The following is a 24,146-nucleotide window of genomic DNA, read 5'->3' as shown; positions in this document are numbered from 1 at the left end:
AAATGGGCGCTATTGCAAATTTGTGTGGGATGGCTAAGCTCCCGTCATCATTCATGCCTGGACACAACAGCGCCACGTTGTCGTTGCTTTTTTGGCAAACGAGCTGACTTGGCAATCTACACACACGGCTTGCCATTTGTGGTAAACTAATTTAGGTTTTGATTTTATAAAAATATATAAAATTTAGAAGAAATTTTTAATTTGTTGTGTCTCAATCTTAGCAGGTTTAATTCCAACTAAACTATATTTTATTGAATTTTAATGTAATGATGATTTTGAAAACCAGTTATGGATGTGGAAAAATGAGTGTGGATAAGTAGGAGTATGTGTAGCACTAACTCATCTAAAAATCATTATTTTAAAAAGTAGATTAATCTCAATTTTATAAACATTGCATTCATATAACTTTTAATAACTCCATTTTTATCATTAATAAAAAAATCAAATATAAGTTTCAAAAAACAATTAAAAAGTGAGACCATGATGTACATTCCATGCTAATAAGGTGTGGGTTCACGTTGGTAGATATGGGACACAGCTGGGCAAGAACGGTTTCAAAGTCTTGGAGTTGCATTTTATAGAGGGGCAGATTGCTGTGTTCTAGTTTATGATGTTAACGTGATGAAATCTTTTGATACTCTTGACAACTGGCACGAGGAGTTTCTTAAACAGGTTCTTGATGCCGTACTTGATTCTTTAATTCATTGTCGCTCTGAATGATTTGCTAGCTACCAATTTATCTTTTTTATGTTATTCAATTTTATTTCCTAAAATATATTATTTAAAAAATGGTTAGGCTCTCGTTTAAATTGATTGCCGTGTTTCAGACTTTTACTTTTTTATTTTTTTTTTATTTTTTAAATATAGATAAACAGAGAAATATTATAAAAAGCATAAGGCACCCCTAAATTGATTGCCGTGTTTCAGACTATTAGTTATCATTTGAGGAATTAGAATGTCCTGAAGAATCTGAAATTTTTTTAGTGGCAGCATTCACTTAATAATAATGTAAGAAAAACTGTTAGTTAAATGTTACTTTGGCTTGTAATGCTTGCTTCACTTAGTTTATTTTCTAGTCTCTCATAGCAACTGGTTCAGGCAAAAATGTTTGAGAGGGATAGAAAGAGAGACCATAGCTTTTTAGATTTAGCTGCTGTTGCAATCGCAGTTCCGCTCCTAGTCTTATTGTCTTTGGAAGATAGACGAGCTGCACGCTTACACTTTACTCATAAAAAAGAATGTAATATTGTCTCAATTGCAGGTGTATTTTATTTATTAAAATTATATTGTAATACTTGTTGGTTAACTGACACATTAAGATCAATTATGTTATACATGATTATATATTGTGCTTTAACATATTTGTAAACATGTGATTAGACCATATCAATGTTCAATCTTTACATATACTTTAGTAGAGCTTGCATGCATGCTAGTGTGTAATGTTTTCTATAATGTATATGTCGCTGCCACAAATCTTTTAGACTCAACAACATTTGTGGAAATGAGGTTGACATAACATATGTAGTAATGAGTCATTTGTTAGAGAGGTTTAGGCAATGACATTGGAAACTGAAAATTTCAGACATTTTAGCTTCCTTTTCGAAATGGTAATTAGTTTCATTGGATTTCAAATGTCTCATTCTTTTGAATTTTAGCTATACATTTCTCAGCAGGATCTTTCACCTCACGTCATCATGACACTTCTTGATTACTTAATTTCTTCTTTTGCACCAGGATTCTTCCATTTTTGCATTTTATACTTTAGAGAGTGATTGATTTCTTCATTTCAAATTCAGTTTAACTCTGTCTCATTGGAATCCATGGGCCTCAAGCCCCTACCCTGGTTTTGAAGAAAAATGGGGTGGGGGGGGTGGTTTACATTTAAAACTTTCATCCAAGCATGCACAGTAGATTGCCAAATTCTAAGTTAAAAAATTTCATTTGGTTTGTGAGTTTTGAAAGCTAAGGAAGATGATGCTTTTATTCATTGAAGCAATGCCATGGATGCTTCCTCCCCCCCCTCCCCCCCCCCCCCGCGTTTTCACTTGCCTTTTCTTTTCTTTTATTATTATTATTTAAAAAAAATTCCAGGCTTTAGACATTGAAGTGTTGCATGAATATGTTTGTTTCACATTTTTTATTCTTCCACCATCTTTAAATACAAACCACATGCTTTGTAGTGGTTAGCTAGAATAGATATATCGGTTCCATCATGCAAGTTGACAGCCATTCCAACATTAGTTGATTGCATTTTTGGAGTTGATTATTTGCACTTCTATAATTTGTATAATTTGCAAGTCTATGATCATATTTCTAGTTTTCATGACTTTTTTGACCTCTTTTCTTTTTTTGGATAGGTGTTTCTATTGTATATTTTCTGTGTACTTGAGTGCACCCTATGATTTTTAATGAATATCGTTCACTTATAAAAATACAAAAAAGAATTAGGCTATGACTTGTGGCTTTAGTTTTTCAAAAGATGCTTATATATCTTTTCTTTTTGAATGTTGACATGGTTTCCACTTTCATTGTTGTCCCAGGAAAACCCACCTGACCCAAGGACGTTTCCATTTATATTGCTTGGAAACAAGATTGATGTCGATGGTGGGAATAGTCGAGTGGTGAGGATATACAGTTACAGTGCTATCTATGTTTCTTTGTTCCTTACATGGTGGCCTAAGTATCGTCTTTCCAGGTTTCTGAGAAGAAAGCAAAGGAGTGGTGTGCTTCAAAAGGCAACATTCCTTACTTCGAGACATCAGCCAAAGAGGATTATAATGTTGATGCTGCATTCTTCTGTATTGCCAAGACTGCTCTAGCTAGCGAGCGTGAACAGGACATGTAAGTTTATTTTAAGGGTTGATAACTTTTTTTTGGATTAGTTTTGCATAATATCTTAATGTTTTAATGTATCAAACAGTTATAGGTTTGAAGAATCCCATGGAAGATATACTGTACTGGTAACATTTTGATGTTATGACAGTCAGAAGTTTTGAGAAAAACATGAGTTTATTGGAACTTCTACATCAGTCTAACAAGGACATGATCTTTTTAGGTACAATTATGAGCAATTATAGAGGTGAAAATTGAGGGCAAGGAATATGAGATCTTCACATTGAAAGATCATTACACTCTGAGTGCCTCTAAGGATCACTTGTGCTACATCAAGGGTGGGGTCCTGATAAAAATACCCTCCGAACTTAAAACCTGTGCCACATCAGATTTCATGTATTCAAAATGAGAATTAAGATAATTTAATTAAACAAATTAAAGATTTTATGCTTTAACTACCCATCGTCTTTCATAAGATCTACCAACCACCTATTGTTTGCCAACAATACCTTGGTTTTTTGCGAGGCAAACCCAAAACATCTCCATCATTTGCATTGCCTTTTCTTATGCTTTGAAGCTGTCTCAGGGTCCTAAATTTGGATTTGCATTTAATAATACCATAGCCATAGGGTAGCATTTTCAATTTCCTTTAATTAATGTTTTTCTCTTCTTATATTCGTCATGTTAAAATGTGGGGATAAGACATTGTGGTTTGTGTCTGCCAAACTTAATGTTTGTTATTTGTATCTCTAAAGTTGTGTTAGATGATTTGAATTTGTGTTCAAGTGATTGATAGCTGAAAATATTCAGGAACTACTTGGGTTGTTCAGCAATTGTGTTTATTACATGGTATATATGCTAATTTATCAGCCATTGCATTAGTAGATTGGAGCATTTGTGGGATCCATCTTCTCCTCTGTTCTGTTGTACCAGTTAATGTATTGTAGTGCAACAAAGCATCGGCTTTTATTTTTTCTTTTTATAATTTCTGTGAAATGTGAACCCTCCCTCACAGATATCACTGAATATGTTCTGCACTTATTTCTGCTTTTGGTGTTATATTCTAATATTATTCAGATTTTGGAGCAGACCATGAAATGCATTCGTTGACCTATTTTAAATTGCAGATATTTCCAAGGGCATACCAGAGGCTGTTTCGGAGGCTGAGCCCAGGGGTGGTTGTGCGTGCTGACCTGGTTTTGATTGCGGCTTCGTTTTTTTGTGGTCCTTTTGATTCATACCATTTTTTTTTTTTTTTTTTGTATGCACTGTATTCCTTGGATTGGTTTACCGCGAGTTGTTCTAAGCATAGATTAGGAAATGAATGCTCCATTTTGTAGTTATCAAGTCCTGCTCCTGGGCGTGAAACTGTTAATCTTAATTTTTGGGTGTAGCTACTCGTTGTGGCTATTATTGAGTGATGATGGTTGTGTCATTTCATTTCTTCAGCTGCCCAGTTGTTTCACTACGGCAAGCTTGTTCCATTTTGTTGGACGTAATTTCATTGAATTAGATTCATAAGAACTACTAAATGCAAGGAGATCTTTCTTATTTTTGGAGATCCACCCAAAAATATGGAGTCAAAAGGCTTCAGAATAGTTAAATGAGTTGTCAGGGGTCAATTGTCAAGGAGAATGGCTCCGGGGAGGATCACATCTTGGCGAAATGCCAATCCTCCTAGTTTGAAAGAGAAAAAATAGTGAAGTTTTGAGAACGAGAATCATATATATATATATAGTGCCATCAGAATTTCTCCCACTTGCAATTTTTATTTGGCTTTTTTATTTAAGAGCAACTCCAACAGCTAGCTTAGCTAAAAGAGAGATATTAACTATATTTAGTTTTTTTTTTTTTTTTTTTCTTTTTTTAGCTCCTAACAGAATAGCTTTACATTAGCTAAAATACCTTAACTGTTACAGTGAATAGCACCAAATTGCTATTCACTTTGGTACTATTCATTATAGCACACTAAATGAATAAAATATTATTTTCAACTATTACTTTTTTTTTTGTTTATTGTTTCGGTATTCTCCTCATTTTCACTCAAAACCATTTCTTCTTCTTCTAGCTTCTTCCTCTTCCTCAACACATCTTTCAAGCCAACAACATTTATTTTTTCTCTTTCACACAAATTATTTCTCTATCCTCATCTATTTTCTATTTCCTCTTTCCCTTCTTTTTGTTCTTCCCTCCCTTCTCTCTATCTCTCTCCTTTATCTTCTTCTATTGCAGTGTGATGGGTTTGAGCTCTCTCCACTCTCAAACTGTTACCATTGTGAATGAGAAAGAGCTAGAGCTGGTCCTTACCTTATAAGAAAAAGTTTCTTCACCCCAATATATTTATTTATGTTATTAATTTTAAAAATTAGTACTTGTATGTGAAATGAATGTTCTTCATATGTGTTTATTTTTGTTTTTAAGAATAATTTCTATATATATGTTTATTTTTCCTTTTAATTAAGTGTTGGCAATAATATAATAAAAAATGAATGAGAAATAATATTTTAAAGCAAGTAGAGAATAGAATAGAAAATTTATTTGAGTGTGTAGTAAAAAAGCAATATAAAGAGTTGTAATTTTTCACTAGGTAAAATACCTATTGCAGCACGTGGCCTTCGCTCATAATAATGTACCTATTAATATTTTAACAGCATGAAAGCTGGATCCTCATAGAACATGAGTGGTGGTTGAGCTTCCAAATGGTCATGTTGTCCCCATCGACTTTTGTTGTTTGTTTTAATTAACTCTCGAGTCCATTAATGCGTAATTATACGTAGCTTTTACCATTTGAAAACGTGTACAAGAAAAAGCAAATGCGGGTGCTTCTTGAAAACGTACCTACCATCTTAAAAAAAGGGATGAGGACTAAGTATGGTGTGGTTGTTGTTGGGTCGCCTTCCTCCTCCCATTTTAGGCTTTGTGTGCAAACTACAACAAAGATAATGCATTAATCTTTGCATATTTAAGGAAATGATTTAATCCCCCCTCTCTCTCTCTCTCTTTGTCGCTCCTTCTATTTTATGTCAAATGTCTTTAATGGAGAACACAGTGGGCATGCAGTGTCTCTCTGACTCTCTCACATTATTATCTTATTGTTGCAATTTCGTGTACCAAAGGGAAGTAGCATGACGTGGTGAGCATTGGTGATAAGTGTTGCTTTTCGGTTTCGAGTAAAGAAAGATAAGGTAGTCACTACAAAAATATTGGGATTTTTGTGAATTCCCAAAGGTAACGTGTTTTTGGATATGTATTCCTGATCAGGAATACATGGATATGAATGCGTAACCCTTTTCATTTACACTTTGTTCAGTTTGTTTGTTTTGACATAAAATGATTTATTATTTTTTTATTTTGTGTATTTTCAGGCGTTTGGTGGAATAAAAAATAATAGTCAACAAAAAATATTTTCGATTTGAGTGAAAAAAAACTTATTTAATATCCATAAAATGGTTTCTATATTTGAAAATCGTGAGTCATTTTTCGAGTTTAAGCATCGCTTTCTCAAATCAACAAACTTAGCTGGGGCTTCGCCATGACCCCGCTAAGACTTCATCGGCACCCATCGGGACATCGCCGGGACACAATCAAGACACTGTTGACACTCGGTCGAGCCATTGCCCGAACTTTGCCAAGACTTGGTTGAGACACTGCTAGGACCCTGTTGAGACCTAGTTTGTACATTGTCAGGACCTCGGCCGGGACATTATTGTAATTTAAAGTTTAATATATATATATATATATAATTTGTGATTTTCCATACATTCCAAACATGCTAAAAACATTTTCCGACATAAAACATTTTACGTCGAATTGTCGAAACAAACGGAACTTTATTTGCAATACTATAACACATGTGTATGTCATGTGGTGCTAACAATACCACATGACATTACTAGGTGGCTCTAATATCATTTGTAACAATATAGGAAAAATCGTTAGTTACATCTGTGCTATCACTAATCACATACCATCTAAAAAAAAAAAAAAAAAAGGAATTATCACTAATCACATACCATCGGTTCGGATGAACGTTAATAAAATGGGTCATCTTTGACGTGATAAAAATGTTATGATCCCAAATTAGTACCCAACAATCTAATTAAAGATTTTTGGATCAGTGATTATAGCATGTTTGGGATTTTGTCTGAGAAATAGAGTTTTTAAGTCAAAAAACGCTTTTTGGTAAAGCTTTATTTTTAGGCTTTCGCCAAAAGTACGTTTTGGACATTTTTAGGCTTTTTAGACCATTAAAAGTACTTTCAATTATTTTTACCAAACGGTTACTTTTTTCTTCAAACGAGCTTTTTAAGTGTTAAACACACACTCAAACAGGCCCTTAGACCCTTAATGAGATCCATTGTCTCAATGCCATTAAAACGAAAATTGTGTAACACAAAGAAAGTGAGGATTTGTAAGAGTCCAATTTCAAAGGTGTTGTAAATTAAAATGTAAAGAAACTTGATCTTTGGATTATGCTAATTAAATTAATTTACAAGCTGGCCGGCTGTACTTATGTTTGGGACCATTGTTTTTATCTCACTGGTTAATGAAAATGACACATAATGTTAAGATTTCCCAGGATCAATCAATTAATTAATCAACCGGCTGCTTGAGAATGTAGATAATATGTAGGTGTGGAGGAGGAGGAGCCAAATCTTCCTCCACAGAGCCAGCCAGCATCACGGAGTCAAGTGGGTTTCTCCAACTAAAATTCCAACCATCCATGACGCCTCGCCACGTTGCACCAGATATATATTAAACTGAAGCAAATAAATATTACGCATGCAGCTTATTATAAAATATAGGGGCAAAATTGTAATTTTAATTTTTAAAAGACAATTTTACCCTCCAATTTTTTCCTAGACAAAGATTCTCTTTTTTTTTTTTTTTTTGAAGTGATCTTTACTTCACTTGAAATATAGATCGAAGATGCATTTTATATATAGTCAGAATTTTTATAAACTACATTTTGTCCCATGAACTACAATGCCTAGGAATTTTTTCCCCCATTAACTATCAATTGTGACACCCGACCCTATAAACTACTATTTTATACCCAAAACCTCAATTCCGTCAGTCAAAAGCGGTATCTTAGATGGTTTATTTGTCACTTTGCCCCCATGAATTACAACGCATTGTCACTTTGACTGTCTGAGTTAACGCCTTTGACTAACGGAAAGGGCCTTTGACTGACGGAATGGGATTTTGGGCACAAAATAGTAGTTCATGGGGATCGGGTGTCACAGTTGGTAGTTTATAGAAGTAAAGTGAAAATGCGTTGTAGTTCATGGGGCAAAATGAAATAACAATGATACATTACTCAAGAAAAAAAAAAAAAAATTAAAAACCAGTTCATTAATTTCGTAACATAGTATATTGCATAATTATTTCTTGTAAAATTAGTAAGCAACATACACTCTTTATCAACTTATAATTTAGAAAAATAATACTTTATTAACCCATTTTTCAGTAAAAGTGACACTTTATCAACCTGTGATTGATGTGACTGTTGGTTGAAAATTAATTGCAATGTTGTATTTAATGGACACAACTTGAACATATCTCAAATGGGTAAAGTCTCATTTCCTAGACATCGATCATCAGTAGACCAAACTCATCCAATATAATAAGTGGACAAATGTAATTATTAATTAATAATATCATAAACAAGAAAGATTTCATGAAAAAGGGGGTGAATAAATATTACAATTTACACGTGCTTTTTTAAATTTTATGATTGATTAATCTACCATCTCAAGAAGAGCAGATCTCGAACAATCTACAAACTACAATCTCTCTTTTAATTTGTGTGGGTTGTCCTGCATGCCCCAATAGAATATATATATATAACAGCACTAGAATGCTGGTTGTAAGTTAGGTAGACAAGGTTTTGTTTTCTTCTTTTTAATTATTTCTTTATTAAAAAGAAGCTGATAACAATCATTCAACCAGTCAACCTAAATTGCTAATTAACCATAGTCCATATATAAATAACAGGATAAAGTTCAGTGAGGCAAAGGGCGCCTGAGAATCAACATTCAGCTGAGATGGTGGGAATGCCTTCAGCCTTTCTTGGACTTCTGCTTCTCCATGGGATGTTCCTTGTCTTGGCTCAAGCCACCGTCCATTACCATGACTTTATTGTAAGAACCAGTATCTGTCGTACGTTTTCCTGTCCGTTAATGCTTTTGCTAGCTAGCTTGTTTCTTTTTTGTTTTGGTATATATATGAATGCTTCGTGCTTGTGTGATATATATATTCAGTCCAATTTTTTTGAACTTTTTTTGGTTGATGTCAATTATATGTATCATGTGTAGCTGAAGGAGACCAACTTTACGAGGTTGTGCAGCAGCAAGAGCTTGTTGGTCGTAAATGGAAGCCTTCCAGGACCAGTGATTCGGGTAACAAAAGGGGATACTGTGTACGTAAATGTCCATAATCAAGGAGACTCTGGTGTAACTATTCATTGGTAATAACTCTCTCTCTCTCTCTCTCTCCAACTCTAAATAAATAAGAGAAATACTATATTTATTTCATTTTTTTACACAATCTTTTAATAAAACGTGCGTAAGAAAAAAATATTCATTCCTCTGATCTCTGAATCGACTACAAAAAAATTGGGATTTAGTGACGTGTCTACAGTACTGGGTTTTTTTTCATACGTCACCAATTGGTGACATGTTACTTCATAACACGTCACCAAGTTTTTTTTTAGTGATGTGTCAACTTTGAATGGTTATCAACTTGAAAAAAATAAAAAATATTAAAAAATAGGTTCGAACAAGGGAAAAATAAAACAAAAAAATTGAAATTAAAATTAAAATAAAACAAAAAAAATTGATAGATATTCTCTCGGAAGCAAATCCAAAGGGCATATATATAGACCCATTAGCAAGCAACTAAAATGACAATCAAAGAACAAAAATATGTAGAAATATGTTTTTTAACGAAGGAAATATGCAGAATATTTGTTTGGTTTAACTTTAACAAATATTTGTACGTACAAGTATAGTATTAACGGGCAAAATAAATATGTTTTGTGTTCCAACTTCCAAGCATCACTTTCACTGGCTCTTAGTGGGATAGTCGTATAACCCTTCGCTCTAACTGCAATTCCACTTCTTTCAAACCTTATTTGCCGCGAAAAGTAGGTGGGATTGGGTGGGGCATAGCATAACACCAAACAAATTAAATAAAAAATAAATATATATATATATAGGTTATTAGGTTAAATATCGGAATAATAAAAGATATAAAATATATAATATAATAATATTAAGAGTGTGATTACCAAATACTATACCATACACTATACAGGCACGGAGTGCATCAGCCAAGGAATCCATGGTCGGATGGGCCAGAGTTCATCACGCAGTGCCCAATAGCGGCAGGATCTAACTTTACTTACGAGATCAGTTTTTCCGATGAGGAAGGAACTCTCTGGTGGCATGCCCATAGTGATTGGACACGAGCTGGTGTCCATGGTGCCATTGTTGTTATGCCCAATAAGGAAACTGGTTTTCCCTTTCCCCAGCCCGATGGAGAAGAGATTCTCGTTCTTGGTAATGTTTTGTTCTAAACTATGTTTTCAAAAATTTAACTTTAGAAATTTTAATTTAACTACATGCATGTATAGATAGACTAGATCTGTACGTATCTAAACATTCCATGATATATTATTAATTAATTATTTTACAAATTATTTGATTAATTTGTCATTTGAATGCAATTCTTTTTTCGTACTTTCAGGATCTTGGTATAAGGGTGACGTGAACGAGGAAGTTGCTGAGGACCTGGAAGACGGCGGCGACACTCCTCGCTCAGATTCTTACATCATCAATGGCCAACCGGGAGATTTCTTGCCTTGCTCTAAAGGTACAGTTATATTAATTATACGGTTGTTATGTGACAATGAATATAATTAATTGTTGGGATAAATGTAAAATCGGTCAATGTGATCGGTCTAAATTACAAATCATTCTATGTGGTATAACAAATAATTTATAGACCTCTGTAGTTAGCCTAAATTATAAATCACTCCATGTGGTATAACAAATAATTTATAGGTTCTCATGGTAGGCTAAAATAATAGTTTACTCCCTAAAATCAATTTCCGTTAAGTAACTTAACAAGATCATTTACTATGTCATGTCATACTGCTATAATAAATTAACTTAATCTCTTTTATCCCCAAAATTTTACTTCATGCGTAACTCTCCCTTATTTTCATCTTCCTCGCCACAATTTGTGAGCATTTTGCGAGAATTTGACGGTTGCATTTTGTGAAGCGGCGGACAAAGATGAAGATGAGGGAGGGTTAAGGACGGGCTAAAATTTTAGAGATATAAGAGATTATGTTAATTTATTGTATGTAGCCGTATGCCGTGGAGTAAAGGCTGATGTATAATCTTAGCTGGTGTCGTAAAATGATGTAAAAAATCATAATTGTCATTTATGAAAGTAAGAAATTAATAATAACATGTACGTGTCGCTTTTTTTTTTTTTTTTTTGTATGACGTGTCAAAGTGACAAATTTTGTTAGTTTACTTAACGGAAATTGATATCATGGAGTAAACTGTTATTTTGGCATACCTTGAGGACATATAAATTGTTTTTTATACCACAATGACTGGTTTGTAATTTAGGTCAACTACATGGACCTGTAAATTATTTTTTTTACCACATGCAGTGATTCGTAAGTTAAGCCAACCACAAGGACCAATTTTGAATTTATCTCTTAATTGGAAAAAAAAAAGAAAAAAAAATTGAAAAAAAATTATTGTTTTGCAGAAAGTACATACCGTTGGCAAGTAGATTATGGGAAGACCTATCTTCTTCGTTTAGTGAATGCAGCCATGAACGCAGAGCTGTATTTTGCGATTGCCGAACACAACCTCACCGTGGTCGGAATGGATGGATCGTACGTCAAAGCCGTGGTCACCAGTTCTCTAATGATAACCCCAGGACAAACAATGGACATTTTGGTCACAGCAAACCAGTCTCCTCACGATCGCTATTACGTGGGAGCCAGACAGTACGACACTGCTCGGGCGGATGTCACAGACTACGACCAAACAAATGCCACAGCAATTCTTGAATACACCGGCGGCAGCTATGATCCCGCCATAAGTCCAATTTTTCCCACCAACCTTCCGTCATACGAGGAATTCGGCCCTGCATTGAACTTCACGAGCCGTCTCCGGAGCTTAGCCGACCAAGACCACCCGATAAATGTCCCCAAAAACATAACCACCAGAATGTATATAACAGTTTCTATGAACAACGCTGTTTTCGAGTACGACGGAGCTACCGAAACAACTCTTGCCGCCAGCTTAAACAACGTCAGTTGGCTTAACCCCCCCACAGATGTACTGCTTGCCTACTACAGGTACGTTATAGAAATCGAATCAAAGTTAGTCCTTTTGATTTACCTGATTTATAATTAGCTCCCCTTGGTATTAAAAAGAACTCAAAAGTCCATGAAATATGCCAAAAAGATAATTTAGTCTCTATAGTCAAATTTTGTCAACTAATTTAACAAATTACGTTAGTGTGATACTGACCTAAATAGAACAAGTCTTACAATTTTATTGGCTCTAACGTTTCACGCTATCAGAATCTCTTAAGATAGCGAACATAATTTGACTGTAAGGACTAAATTTTTTTTTTTTTTTTTGGCATACCTTAAGGACCTTTGAGTTCATTTTGATACCATATAGAGTTAATTGCAAATTAGGTAAATCACATAGATTAATTTTAGATTTTTCTCTTTTTAAATTGCTATATATTTTTAAATCTCAAACCAAAAAAAAAAAAAAAAAAAAAAAGGATTGAAATAATGAGGAAATGAAAGCTTGAATACACATGCATGCAGGAACATAAGTGGGATTTACACGACAGATTTTCCGAACTATCCACCAGATTTTTTCAACTTCACAGCAGATACTGCACCAGATTATACGACAGACACAGTCCAAGGGACCAAGCTGAAGGTTCTTGAGTATAATGAAGAGGTGGAGATAGTTTTTCAGGGTACCACTGTGTATGATGCATCGGAGGATCATCCAATGCACCTCCATGGCTATACCTTCTATGTAGTCGGGACGGGTTTGGGGAACTTCGATAATGAGACTGGCCCACTAGGCTACAATTTGGTTGATCCTCCTAAGATGAACACCGTTTCTCTGCCTAAGAAAGGATGGGTTGCCATTAGATTCAAAGCAAGTAATCCTGGTATGTTTCTTATAGTACTTTCTCTTTTAATTTCTTTTTTAATGACGTGAAACCTTCGATGTATATATACACACACACGTACGGAAGGCCACTTTGTGACCCATCCTTGTTGGGTACTCGGGATCAGTCGAGCGAGGGCTCGAACAACCTATCTCGTGGTATTAACTAAACGAGTTGACCATTCGATGTATTTAATTTTGTCTAATCATGTGCACTAAATGGAAAAATTGTTGCAGGAGTGTGGCTATGGCACTGTCATTTGGATCGACATCTAAGCTGGGGTATGGACACTGTTCTTATAGTGAAAAATGGGAACACCCCCGAGACAAGCATCAGAGAGCCCCCTCCTTACATGCCTCCATGTACGGCCGATTCATCAACCATTAGGCTCCGACATGCTGGCAAATCAAATAAAAATAAAGTAGACATGATTAATTAGGTAGTTGGATAGCGATATGTTTTATTTATAAAGATCGTAGTTTTATTGTAATGAGTTGAATAACTTATCATCATAATTTCTATTAGAGCAAGATTTATAAAACTACACATTTCTCCTGCAACTGACTTATTTAAATGCTAAGAAAGGTGATAGAAAAGAAACTTGTAGTTAGAATTTACCATTTTTCTTTAAATACGATCAAAAAAAATTCCTTCAATTCATTTGATTAAGCTAATATTTGTCTCACATGCTAATGCACGTGAGAATCATATATATTTTGAATAGATATCAATTTAATAAATTAAATTAGAGAAATTTCCTCGAAAAAATTTACCCTTCTGTGGCTACTATTTGATCTGCTTGTCAGACCTGCAACAATTAATACATAATCCAACAAAGATTATGCAGCTTCCCTTCAAACCCTGAGCAAAAGTTAGTGTGACGTATTCACATGGATTTCTAACTTTCATAGACTCGCAACTAAAAGTCTAAAATGCCAACCAACCATAATATAGTGATTAAATTTCTAACTTCCATGCTCTGAGACTCAGAGCACCTTGCACGTTGTAAATAGTGATTAAACTCAATTAATTAATTAAGTGGAATTTTAGGTTAAAAAACACACACACACACTATTTTATTTGTGTTTAATTTAAAAATAGAGGGTGGACACCAAGATATCATCAATCTCCGAACATGGTTATTTTAATTCAATTTTCTCAACATATATAAAGCTTCTATTTATTTATGCATGGTACACCGTGAACTAATAGCTCGCTTCTTAAGGTTTTTAACTTGTGTAGAAAATAAATTAAAAATCATGTTGATCAATAACCTATTCCAGTTCACAAATGGTAGCTTAATCGGCTAAGAACTATGCATCATGAAGCGGGGGTCATTAGTTTAAATCCCCCTCCTTTTGTGCGGATATATATATATATTCAACGTCTTGATAACTCAAACAAAATAAAATGAAGTATTCAGAATCACCGGTATATTGGCTGAGTATAGGAAAAGATAATGGAAGTGTGCATACATGAGGAAGCTACCTCCCATCCATTTTGTAGGCTTACCATCTTAAACTGATTAGGTGATTAATTTTTATTTATTTATTTTTGACACGGCCGCATAATGAGAGAGAAAGGGAGAAAAGGGAATTCGAACTTGGGACTACCGCTTCATGAGGCATGGCCGTCAACCGATTAAACTACCCATTATATGATTAGGTGATTATTAGAGGTAAGGAATCGACATAGGAAATAAAGTATGGAAATAGTGATTTTGGCATGGAAGTTTTCCAACACAACCAATCCTAATAATTAGAGAAATAGTTGGTGTCAATATTTTTTTCATCTCATCTTACAAATCAATAATTACATTTGTGGACTTATGTGGACCCCACAAATCTAATGATTGATCTATTGAATTTGTAGGAGAGTATGGGCACCAATCATTTCTCTTTAAGAAGAGAAAATTCTCAACTATAGGAATACACTGGTGATCTATTGAATTTGTAGGAGAATATGAGAGAAATATGGGCACCAATCATTTCTCTTTAAGAAGAGAAAATTCTCAACTATAGGAATACACTGGTGGTAAAGATCGACAAAAGAAGAGAGAGTTGGAGAAGAGAAACCATTATGGAAATGAATACAAACTATTATGGAAAGAAATTATTAGGAGATTACAATCAGAATAAATGGGTAGTTTCCATATCCAACAAATTGAGTACTCTAATTTTCATTTGCACCAGATTGACCTAAAAACCTTCTTGCTCATCAAGACCAGTGTTACACTGTTTCCCCACAAACTTATACCTGTTTTCGGCCCTACCATGCACAATTATGAAGACAATTAATGAATCCTAAAAGAAAAAATAATAATAATGACAATAATAGTTATAAGACAAAATGACAAAAGAAGATTTGGGACCGCATTGGAAATTTTGATTACAAATCCTCATACAAAGCCTACTTTTAGACAAGTTATAAGGGGGAAAAAGAGGACAAAAATATGAGAAGGAACAACAATAATTCGAAGTGAGCTCCAATTGGTAGTAAATCAAATTCTATAATAGTTTGACCCCATAATTAAAACTGTTAATTTTTAACATGACCCATAAATCCTACACAAATCCAACACGAAATTAATGGGTTATGATTGCAGAGTTTGACTTCTTTTACTAATTAAATGAATCGAGTTATAGTTGATCAAATCCAATACGCAAATATGAATTACCACCTCTACCCAGAACTAACTAAGAGATGGTCATTTTGACACGAAATGTTAGTCATAGTCAGGACTATCCAACAATCGTGGAAGGACATGCAACATGCTTGAATTGGTACCCAACCTATAGATGGATTACACGTATATGGCACAAAATTGGTGGACGGTCAGGCATGCCTCATCCTTATTGGCTACAGTGACAACCATCAGATGGATCAATAGTAGTCACAAGTCAGCAACTGAAGTTAGTAGTCCTGTTCTGTTTCATTTGCAGTTTGACAAAACTAATAATAACATGTTCACTTGCAAAATTTTATCTAAAGGGAAATGCAAGTTAATTTGCAGTTTCCATTTAGAATAGATCATTTAATACGATTCAAAAGAACACATTTTTAATGCGTGAGAACAGATGTCTAAAGATTCCTTGATCCTTGTCAAATGAAGTTTGGAAGAAGTTCTGTATGAAATAATGTTCATCCTTAAATGGGTGCATGTGCCACAAGGTAGTTTAATGGATCTCATTGACAAGGTAAAATGCTATATCATTCCTTGCCCACCTTTTTAAGCAGTGACATTTAGTGCTATTACTGGGACATTTCATATATGTCAACTTTCTTTTATCTCTTCATAGATTAAAAAAAAAAAATTGTACAAAAGAGTGATGAACTATAAGAAGTTTTTTTTTTTTTTTTGGATAAGTGTTGAACTAAAAGTTACAATCCAAATCCCAAAAGAGAGTCAAGAAAAGAAGTGGGAATACTGCCAAAGATAGCTATCCAATCATACAACAACGATCATAACTCAACCATAAAAAGCTTGACATGGTTAATCTTCTCCCACAGTGAGAGAGAGGGACAGGATGCATAAAAAACAGCTACTGTGCTTCTCAAACTTTCCTTTCCAACTGAACAACAAATTAACAACTTTTTTTGACATCACCCATTGATCTGTACATAATTTTTTTTTTTTTATAAGTAATGTCGGAATGCTCAAAGCTTTGACGATTGTGAGTGAGAATTGATTCATTTGAAGAAGTTGGTGCTACAAATGTTGTTTTCATGGAAAGTGGCTTGGCCTATTCCAACTACTTCTACTTTTTCTGAATTTCTAGATTTATGCTCTTCTTTCTCTACGAAATAGGGGTTTCTTGTATACTCCTTGTGTACATGGGTTGCGCCCCTCTGCGCGTTGCTTGAATATATATTATTTATCAAAAAAATATATATATATCAAAAGCGCAGAGGGGTGCAACCCTAATACACAAGGAGCATATAAGAGAACGACTAAGAAGAAAGAGAAAAGGGAACAAGGAATTCTGAAAAGCTAATAACTAATGGAGCTAAAAAAGCAGTTATCCAAGTAAAGAAGGAAAAAAAAAAAAAAGGAAATAGGACTTGAGCTCCTCTAAGGTCCTCTCTTGATTATTAAAGTTCCTATTATTTCTTTCCCTCCATAGGCACCACATAAGGCAAAGAAATGCCATCTTCCAGCCGGTCACACTCTGAGAGTTACCCCCTATCACTAGCAAGCAAACAATCCTCCACTCTATTAGGCATAACCCAGGAACATAAATTGAAGACCAACAACCATAACTCTCTCGTATAAGAGCAATGAAGTAGTAAATGATCAAGTGACTCACTGCTTGATTTTCACATTAAGCAGCAATCCACAAAAAGTAATATTCATTTTCAACAGATTATCCACAATTAGGATGTTTCCAAAAGCAACTTCTCTTAGAACTTAACGTGCCAAATACTCTTCCAAGAAAATCACCATAGGCCCTCTGAATATCTTATAAAAAGAATGGATACCAAATATACAACGGTTCAACGTTCAAGTGATCCTATCAGCCATACTGCTAAATAGAAGATTAGAATCTAAAATATGAAAAAGAAAATCGACCTATCTGATTTCCTGATTGTTAAAAACACATATAAATCTAGGATCCCATGCTAAAATCATCCACTTTAATCTCAAACAAAACTAGATAGAAGCATTATGCTCAGCTATGAGGAACAAATCGAGGAAATAGATTGTTTGACTCAGCATCCTCACACCACACATCTACCAATTTGGACCCTCGTGTCATCTCTTACCACTAACTTAAGAAACCTTAGATGTAACGACTCAGGGAAAAACGCTAGCCATATCTACGCTATCACCCCAAAATGACTAGTCAATTTGGAGCTTCCCTATAATTCATTATAAAGCTCAATTTCACCTAGTAACTAGGCAATGTGGGACTTAGCACCCATGACTATCTCTATAAACCACCCACTCTATGTGGGTTTCTTCTCATCTTCCCAATATGGGACCGGAGTGTTACAAACTCCTCCGCTTAAACTCCTGACGTCCTCGTCAGGTCCACGTCATGCAGTGCTCCAGTACCACATGACCTGGCGTTACTAAGTAGCTCTGATACCACTTGTAACGACCCAGGGAAAAACGCTAGCCATATCTCCGCTATTACCCCAAAATGACTAGTCAATTTGGAGCTTCCCTAGAATTCATTATAAAGCCCAGTTTCACTTATTAACTAGGCAATGTGGGACTTAGCACCCATGACTATCTCTATAAACCACCCACTCTATGTGGGTTTCTTCTCATCTTCCCAATATGGGACCGGGGTGTTACATTAAATGTCTCTCAAGAAATAACAATGATACATTACTCAAGAAAAAAAAAAAATTAAAAACCAGTTCATTAATTTCGTAACATAGTATATTGCATAATTATTTCTTGTAAAATTAGTAAGCAACATACACTCTTTATCAACTTATAATTTAGAAAAATAATACTTTATTAACCCATTTTTCAGTAAAAGTGACACTTTATCAACCTGTGATTGATGTGACTGTTGGTTGAAAATTAATTGCAATGTTGTATTTAATGGACACAACTTGAACATATCTCAAATGGGTAAAGTCTCATTTCCTAGACATCGATCATCAGTAGACCAAACTCATCCAATATAATAAGTGGACAAATGTAATTATTAATTAATAATATCATAAACAAGAAAGATTTCATGAAAAAGGGGGTGAATAAATATTACAATTTACACGTGCTTTTTAAAATTTTATGATTGATTAATCTACCATCTCAAGAAGAGCAGATCTCGAACAATCTACAAACTACAATCTCTCTTTTAATTTGTGTGGGTTGTCCTGCATGCCCCAATAGAATATATATATATAACAGCACTAGAATGCTGGTTGTAAGTTAGGTAGACAAGGTTTTGTTTTCTTCTTTTTAATTATTTCTTTATTAAAAAGAAGCTGATAACAATCATTCAACCAGTCAACCTAAATTGCTAATTAACCATAGTCCATATATAAATAACAGGATAAAGTTCAGTGAGGCAAAGGGCGCCTGAGAATCAACATTCAGCTGAGATGGTGGGAATGCCTTCAGCCTTTCTTGGACTTCTGCTTCTCCATGGGATGTTCCTTGTCTTGGCTCAAGCCACCGTCCATTACCATGACTTTATTGTAAGAACCAGTATCTGTCGTTTTGCTGTCCGTTAATGCTTTTGCTAGCTAGCTTAATTGTTTCTTTTTTGTTTTGGTATATATATGAATGCTTCCTGTTCGTGTGATATATATTCAGTCCAATTTTTTTGAACTTTTTTTGGTTGATGTCAATTATATATATCATGTGTAGCTGAAGGAGACCAACTTTACGAGGTTGTGCAGCAGCAAGAGCATGCTGGTCGTAAATGGAAGCCTTCCAGGCCCAGTGATTCGGGTAACAAAAGGGGATACCGTGTACGTAAATGTCCATAATCAAGGAGACTATGGTGTTACTATTCATTGGTAATAACTCTCTCTCTCTCTCTCTCCAACTCTAAATAAATAAGAGAAATACTATATTTATTCTTATTTTTTTACACAATTTTTTAATAAAAAAATGGGTAAGAAAAAAGAAATTCATTCCTCTTAACACTGAATCGACTACAAAAAAAAATCAGGATTTAGTGACGTGCTTACAGTACTGGGGTTTTGGTGATGTGTTATGAAGTAACACGTCACCAAGTTTTTTAGTGATTTGACACGTCACCAACTTGATAAAAAAAAAAAAGGTTTGAACAACGAAAAATAACAAAAAAATTGAAATTAAAATTAAAATAAAACAAAAAAATTGAGAGATATCCTCTCGGAAGCAAATCCAAAGGGCATATATATAGACCCATTAGCAAGCAACTAAAATGACAATCAAAAAACAAAAATATGTTTTTTTAACGAAGGAAATATGCAGAATATTTGTTTGGTTTAACTTTAACAAATATTTGTACGTACAAGTATAGTATTAACGGGCAAAATAAATATGTTCTATGTTCCAACTTCCAAGCATCACTTTCACTGGCTCTTAGTGGGACAGTCATATGATTGACCCTTAGCTCTAACTGTAATTCCACCTCTTTCAAACCTTATGTGCCTCGAAAAGTAGGTGGGATTGGGTGGGTCACAGCATAAAACCAAACAAATAAAAATAAAAATAAAAAATGAAATATATAATATGATAATATTAAGAGTGTGATTACCAAATACTGTACTATACACTATACAGGCATGGAGTGCATCAGCCAAGGAATCCATGGTCGGATGGACCAGAGTACATCACACAGTGCCCAATAGCGGCAGGATCTAATTTTACTTACGAGATCAGTTTTTCCGATGAGGAAGGAACTCTCTGGTGGCATGCCCACAGTGATTGGACACGAGCTGGCGTCCATGGTGCCATTGTCGTTTTGCCCAATAAGGAAACTGGTTTTCCCTTTCCCCAGCCCGATGGAGAAGAGATTCTCGTTCTCGGTAATGTTTTGTTCTAAATTATGTTTTCTAAAATTGAACTTTAGAAATTTGAATTTAACTACATGCATGTATAGATAGACTAGATCTGTATCTAAACATTCCATGATATATTATTAATTAATTATTTGATTAATTTGTCATTTGAATGCAATTCTTTTTTCGTACTTTCAGGATCTTGGTATAAGGGTGACGTGAACGAGGAAGTTGCTGAGGACCTGGAAGACGGCGGCGACACTCCTCGCTCAGATTGTTACATCATCAATGGCCAACCGGGAGATTTCTTGCCTTGCTCTAATGGTACACTTATATTATACGGTTGTTATGAGATCGGTCTAAATTACAAATCATTTTATGTAGTATAACAAATAATTTATAGGTTTTCAGGGTAGGCTAAAATAATAGTTTACTCCCTAAAATCAATTTCCGTTGAATAACTTAACAAAATCATTTACTATGTCATGTCATACTGCTATAGTAAATTAACATAAACTTTTTTATCCATAAAATTTTACTTTATGCGTAACTCTTCCTTATTTTCATCTTCCTTGCCACGATTTTGGAGCATTTTGCAAGAATTTGACGGTTCCATTTTGTGAAGCGGCCGACAAAGATGAAGATGAGGGAGGATTATGCACGGGCTAAAATTTTGGGGATATAAGATATTAGGTTAATTTATTGTATGTAGCCGTATGCCGTTGAGTAAAGGCTGAAGTATAATCTTAGCTGGTGTTGTAAAATGATGTGAAAAATCCTAATTGTCATTTATGAAAGTAATAAATTAATAATAACACGTACGTGTTGCTTTTTTTTTTTTTTGTATGGCGTGTCAAAGTGACAAATTTTGTTAGTTTACTTAACGGAAATTGATATCAGGGGAGTAAACTGTTATTTTGGCATACCTTGAGGACCTATAAATTATTTTTTATACCACAATGAGTAATTTGTAATTTAGGCCAACTACATTGACCTATAAATTTTTTTTTTACCACATGTCGTGATTTGTAATTTAAGCCAATCACAAGAACTAATTTTGCATTTGTCCCTTAATTGGAAAAAAAAAAATTAAAAAAAATTATTGTTTTGCAGAAAGTACATACCGTTGGCAAGTAGATTATGGGAAGACCTATCTTCTTCGTTTAGTGAATGTAGCCATGAACGCAGAGCTGTATTTTGCGATTGCCGAACATAACCTCACCGTGGTCGGAATTGATGGATCGTACGTCAAAGCCGTGGTCACCAGTTCTCTGATGATAACCCCGGGACAAACAATGGACATTTTGGTCACAGCAAACCAGTCTCCTCACGATCGCTATTACGTGGGAGCCAGACAGTACGACAGTGTTCGGCCGGATGTCACAGATTACGACCAAACAAATGCCACAGCAATTCTTGAATACACCGGCGGCAGCTATGATCCCGCCATAAGTCCAATTTTTCCCACCAACCTTCCGTCATACGAGGAGTTCGGCCCTGCATTGAACTTCACGAGCCGTCTTCGGAGCTTAGCCGACCAAGACCACCCGGTAAATGTCCCCAAAAACATAACCACTAGAATGTATATAACAGTTTCTATGAACAACGTTGTTTTCGAGTACGACGGAGCTACCGAAACAGCTCTTGCCTCCAGCTTAAACAACGTCAGTTGGCTTAACCCTTCCACAGATGTACTGCTTGCATACTACAGGTACGTTATAGAAATCCAACAAAAATTAGTCCTTGTGATTTATCTGATTTATAATTAGCTCCCCGTGATATTAAAAAAAACTCAAAGGTCTATGAAATATGCCAAAAAGATAATTTAGTCTCTTCAGTCAAATTTCATCAACTAATTTAACAGATTCCGTTAGTGTGATACTGACCTAAATAAAACAAGTCTTACAATTTTATTGGCTCTAACATTTCACGCTATTAGAATCTGTTAAGTTAGTGAACATAATTTGACTGTAAGGACTAAATTATTATTATTTTTTGCATACCTTAAGGACCTTTGAGTTCATTTTGATACCATATAGAGTTAATTGCAAATCAGGTAAATCACATAAACTAATTTTAGATTTTTCTCTTTTTAAATTGCTATATATTTTTAAATCTCAAACCCAAAAAAATAAATATGATTGAAATAATGAGGAAATGAAAGCTTGAATACACATGCATGCAGGAACATGAGTGGGATTTACACGACAGATTTTCCGGACTATCCACCAGATTTTTTCAACTTCACAGCAGATACTGCACCAGATTATACGACAGAGACAGTCCAAGGGACCAAGCTGAAGGTTCTTGAGTATAATGAAGAGGTGGAGATAGTTTTTCAGGGTACCACTGTGTTTGATGCATCGGAGGATCATCCAATGCACCTCCATGGCTATACCTTCTATGTAGTCGGGACGGGTTTTGGGAACTTCGATAATGAGACTAGCCCACTAGGCTACAATTTGGTTGATCCTCCTAAGATGAACACCGTTTCTCTGCCTAAGAAAGGATGGGTTGCCATTAGATTCAAAGCAAGTAATCCTGGTATGTTTCTTATAGTACTTTCTCTTTTAATTTCTTTTTTAATGACGTGAAACCTTCGATGTATATATATATGGCCGGCCACTTTGTGACCCATCCCTATTGGGTACGGGATCGGTTGAGTGAGGGCTTGAACAATCGATCTCGTGGTATTAACTAAACGAGTTGACCATTCGATGTATTTAATTTTGTCTAATCATGTGCACTAAATGGAAAAATTGTTGCAGGAGTGTGGCTATGGCACTGCCATTTGGATCGACATCTAAGCTGGGGTATGGACACTGTTCTTATAGTGAAAAATGGAGACACCCCCGAGACAAGCATCAGAGAGCCTCCTCCTTACATGCCTCCATGTACGGCCGATTCATCAACCATTAGGCTCCGACATGCTGGCAAATCAAATAAAAATAAAGTAGACAGGATTAATTAGGTAGTTGGATAGCGATATGTTTTATTTATAAAGATCGTAGTTTTATTGTAATGAGTTGAATAACTTATCATCATAATTACTATTAGAGCAAGATTTATAAAACTACACATTTCTCCTGCAATTGACTTATTTAAATGCTAAGAAAGGTGATAGAAAAGAAACTTGTAGTTAGAATTTACCATTTTTCTTTAAATACGATCAAAAAAAATTCCTTCAATTCATTTGATTAAGCTAATATTTGTCTCACATGCTGTCATACTCGATTAAAAAAATACACGTGAAAATTATATATATTTTGAATAGATATCAATTTAATAAATTAAATTAGAGAAATTTCCTCGAAAAAATTTACCCTTCTGTGGCTACTATTTCATCTGCTTGTTAGACCTGCAACAATTAATACATAATCCAACAAAGATTATGCAGCTTCCCTTCAAACCCTGAGCAAAAGTCAGTGTGACGTATTCACATGGATTTCTAACTTTCATAGACTCGCAACTAAAAGTCTAAAATGCCAACCAACCATAATATAGTGATTAAATTTCTAACTTCCATGCTCAAAGACTCAGAGCACCTTGCACGTTGCAAATAGTGATTAAACTCAATTAATTAATTAAGTGGAATTTTAGGTTAAAAAACACAAACACACACT

At 34.7% G+C, this 24,146-nt stretch overlaps 3 protein-coding genes across 3 annotated transcripts; all 3 read left to right on the top strand.

Moving 5' to 3' along the window:
- The first annotated feature begins 2 nt into the window (after nucleotides 1-2).
- Nucleotides 3-2,848, top strand: LOC132184007 (ras-related protein Rab7-like). The gene is made up of 4 exons (XM_088518586.1): nucleotides 3-32; nucleotides 526-672; nucleotides 2,544-2,624; nucleotides 2,699-2,848. The coding sequence occupies exons 1-4, from the start codon at nucleotides 3-5 to the stop codon at nucleotides 2,846-2,848; spliced, it is 408 nt and encodes a 135-aa protein (XP_088374712.1).
- Nucleotides 2,849-8,882: 6,034 nt separating this feature from the next.
- LOC132183697 (putative laccase-9) lies at nucleotides 8,883-13,532 on the top strand. The gene is made up of 7 exons (XM_059597075.2): nucleotides 8,883-8,978; nucleotides 9,153-9,304; nucleotides 10,153-10,397; nucleotides 10,585-10,710; nucleotides 11,626-12,223; nucleotides 12,710-13,068; nucleotides 13,305-13,532. The coding sequence occupies exons 1-7, from the start codon at nucleotides 8,883-8,885 to the stop codon at nucleotides 13,505-13,507; spliced, it is 1,779 nt and encodes a 592-aa protein (XP_059453058.2). The 3' UTR covers nucleotides 13,508-13,532.
- Nucleotides 13,533-19,115: 5,583 nt separating this feature from the next.
- Nucleotides 19,116-23,568, top strand: LOC148584708 (putative laccase-9). The gene is made up of 7 exons (XM_088518223.1): nucleotides 19,116-19,227; nucleotides 19,400-19,551; nucleotides 20,306-20,550; nucleotides 20,722-20,847; nucleotides 21,637-22,234; nucleotides 22,709-23,067; nucleotides 23,292-23,568. Exons 1-7 carry the CDS (start codon nucleotides 19,132-19,134, stop codon nucleotides 23,492-23,494), a joined length of 1,779 nt encoding a protein of 592 aa, XP_088374349.1. The 5' UTR covers nucleotides 19,116-19,131; the 3' UTR covers nucleotides 23,495-23,568.
- Nucleotides 23,569-24,146: the final 578 nt, after the last annotated feature.

Source organism: Corylus avellana, chromosome 7 (assembly GCF_965113065.1).
Source record: "Corylus avellana chromosome 7, dhCorAvel1.hap1.2, whole genome shotgun sequence".
Lineage (NCBI taxonomy): Eukaryota > Viridiplantae > Streptophyta > Magnoliopsida > Fagales > Betulaceae > Corylus > Corylus avellana.
This window is presented reverse-complemented; position numbering and strand designations above follow the sequence as displayed.

Bases quoted from the DNA above. Each gene is read 5' to 3' on its own strand.
- LOC132183697 (XM_059597075.2), top strand. From the start codon at position 8,883: ATGGTGGGAATGCCTTCAGCCTTTCTTGGACTTCTGCTTCTCCATGGG. The intron at 9,305-10,152 runs GTAATAACTCTC...TACACTATACAG, and splicing joins TCTGGTGTAACTATTCATTG to GCACGGAGTGCATCAGCCAA. The intron at 13,069-13,304 runs GTATGTTTCTTA...AAATTGTTGCAG, and splicing joins ATTCAAAGCAAGTAATCCTG to GAGTGTGGCTATGGCACTGT.
- LOC132184007 (XM_088518586.1), top strand. From the start codon at position 3: ATGGGCGCTATTGCAAATTTGTGTGGGATG. The intron at 33-525 runs GCTAAGCTCCCG...TCACGTTGGTAG, and splicing joins TTGCAAATTTGTGTGGGATG to ATATGGGACACAGCTGGGCA. The intron at 2,625-2,698 runs GTGAGGATATAC...TCGTCTTTCCAG, and splicing joins ATGGTGGGAATAGTCGAGTG to GTTTCTGAGAAGAAAGCAAA.
- LOC148584708 (XM_088518223.1), top strand. From the start codon at position 19,132: ATGGTGGGAATGCCTTCAGCCTTTCTTGGACTTCTGCTTCTCCATGGG. The intron at 19,552-20,305 runs GTAATAACTCTC...TACACTATACAG, and splicing joins TATGGTGTTACTATTCATTG to GCATGGAGTGCATCAGCCAA. The intron at 20,551-20,721 runs GTAATGTTTTGT...TCGTACTTTCAG, and splicing joins AGAAGAGATTCTCGTTCTCG to GATCTTGGTATAAGGGTGAC.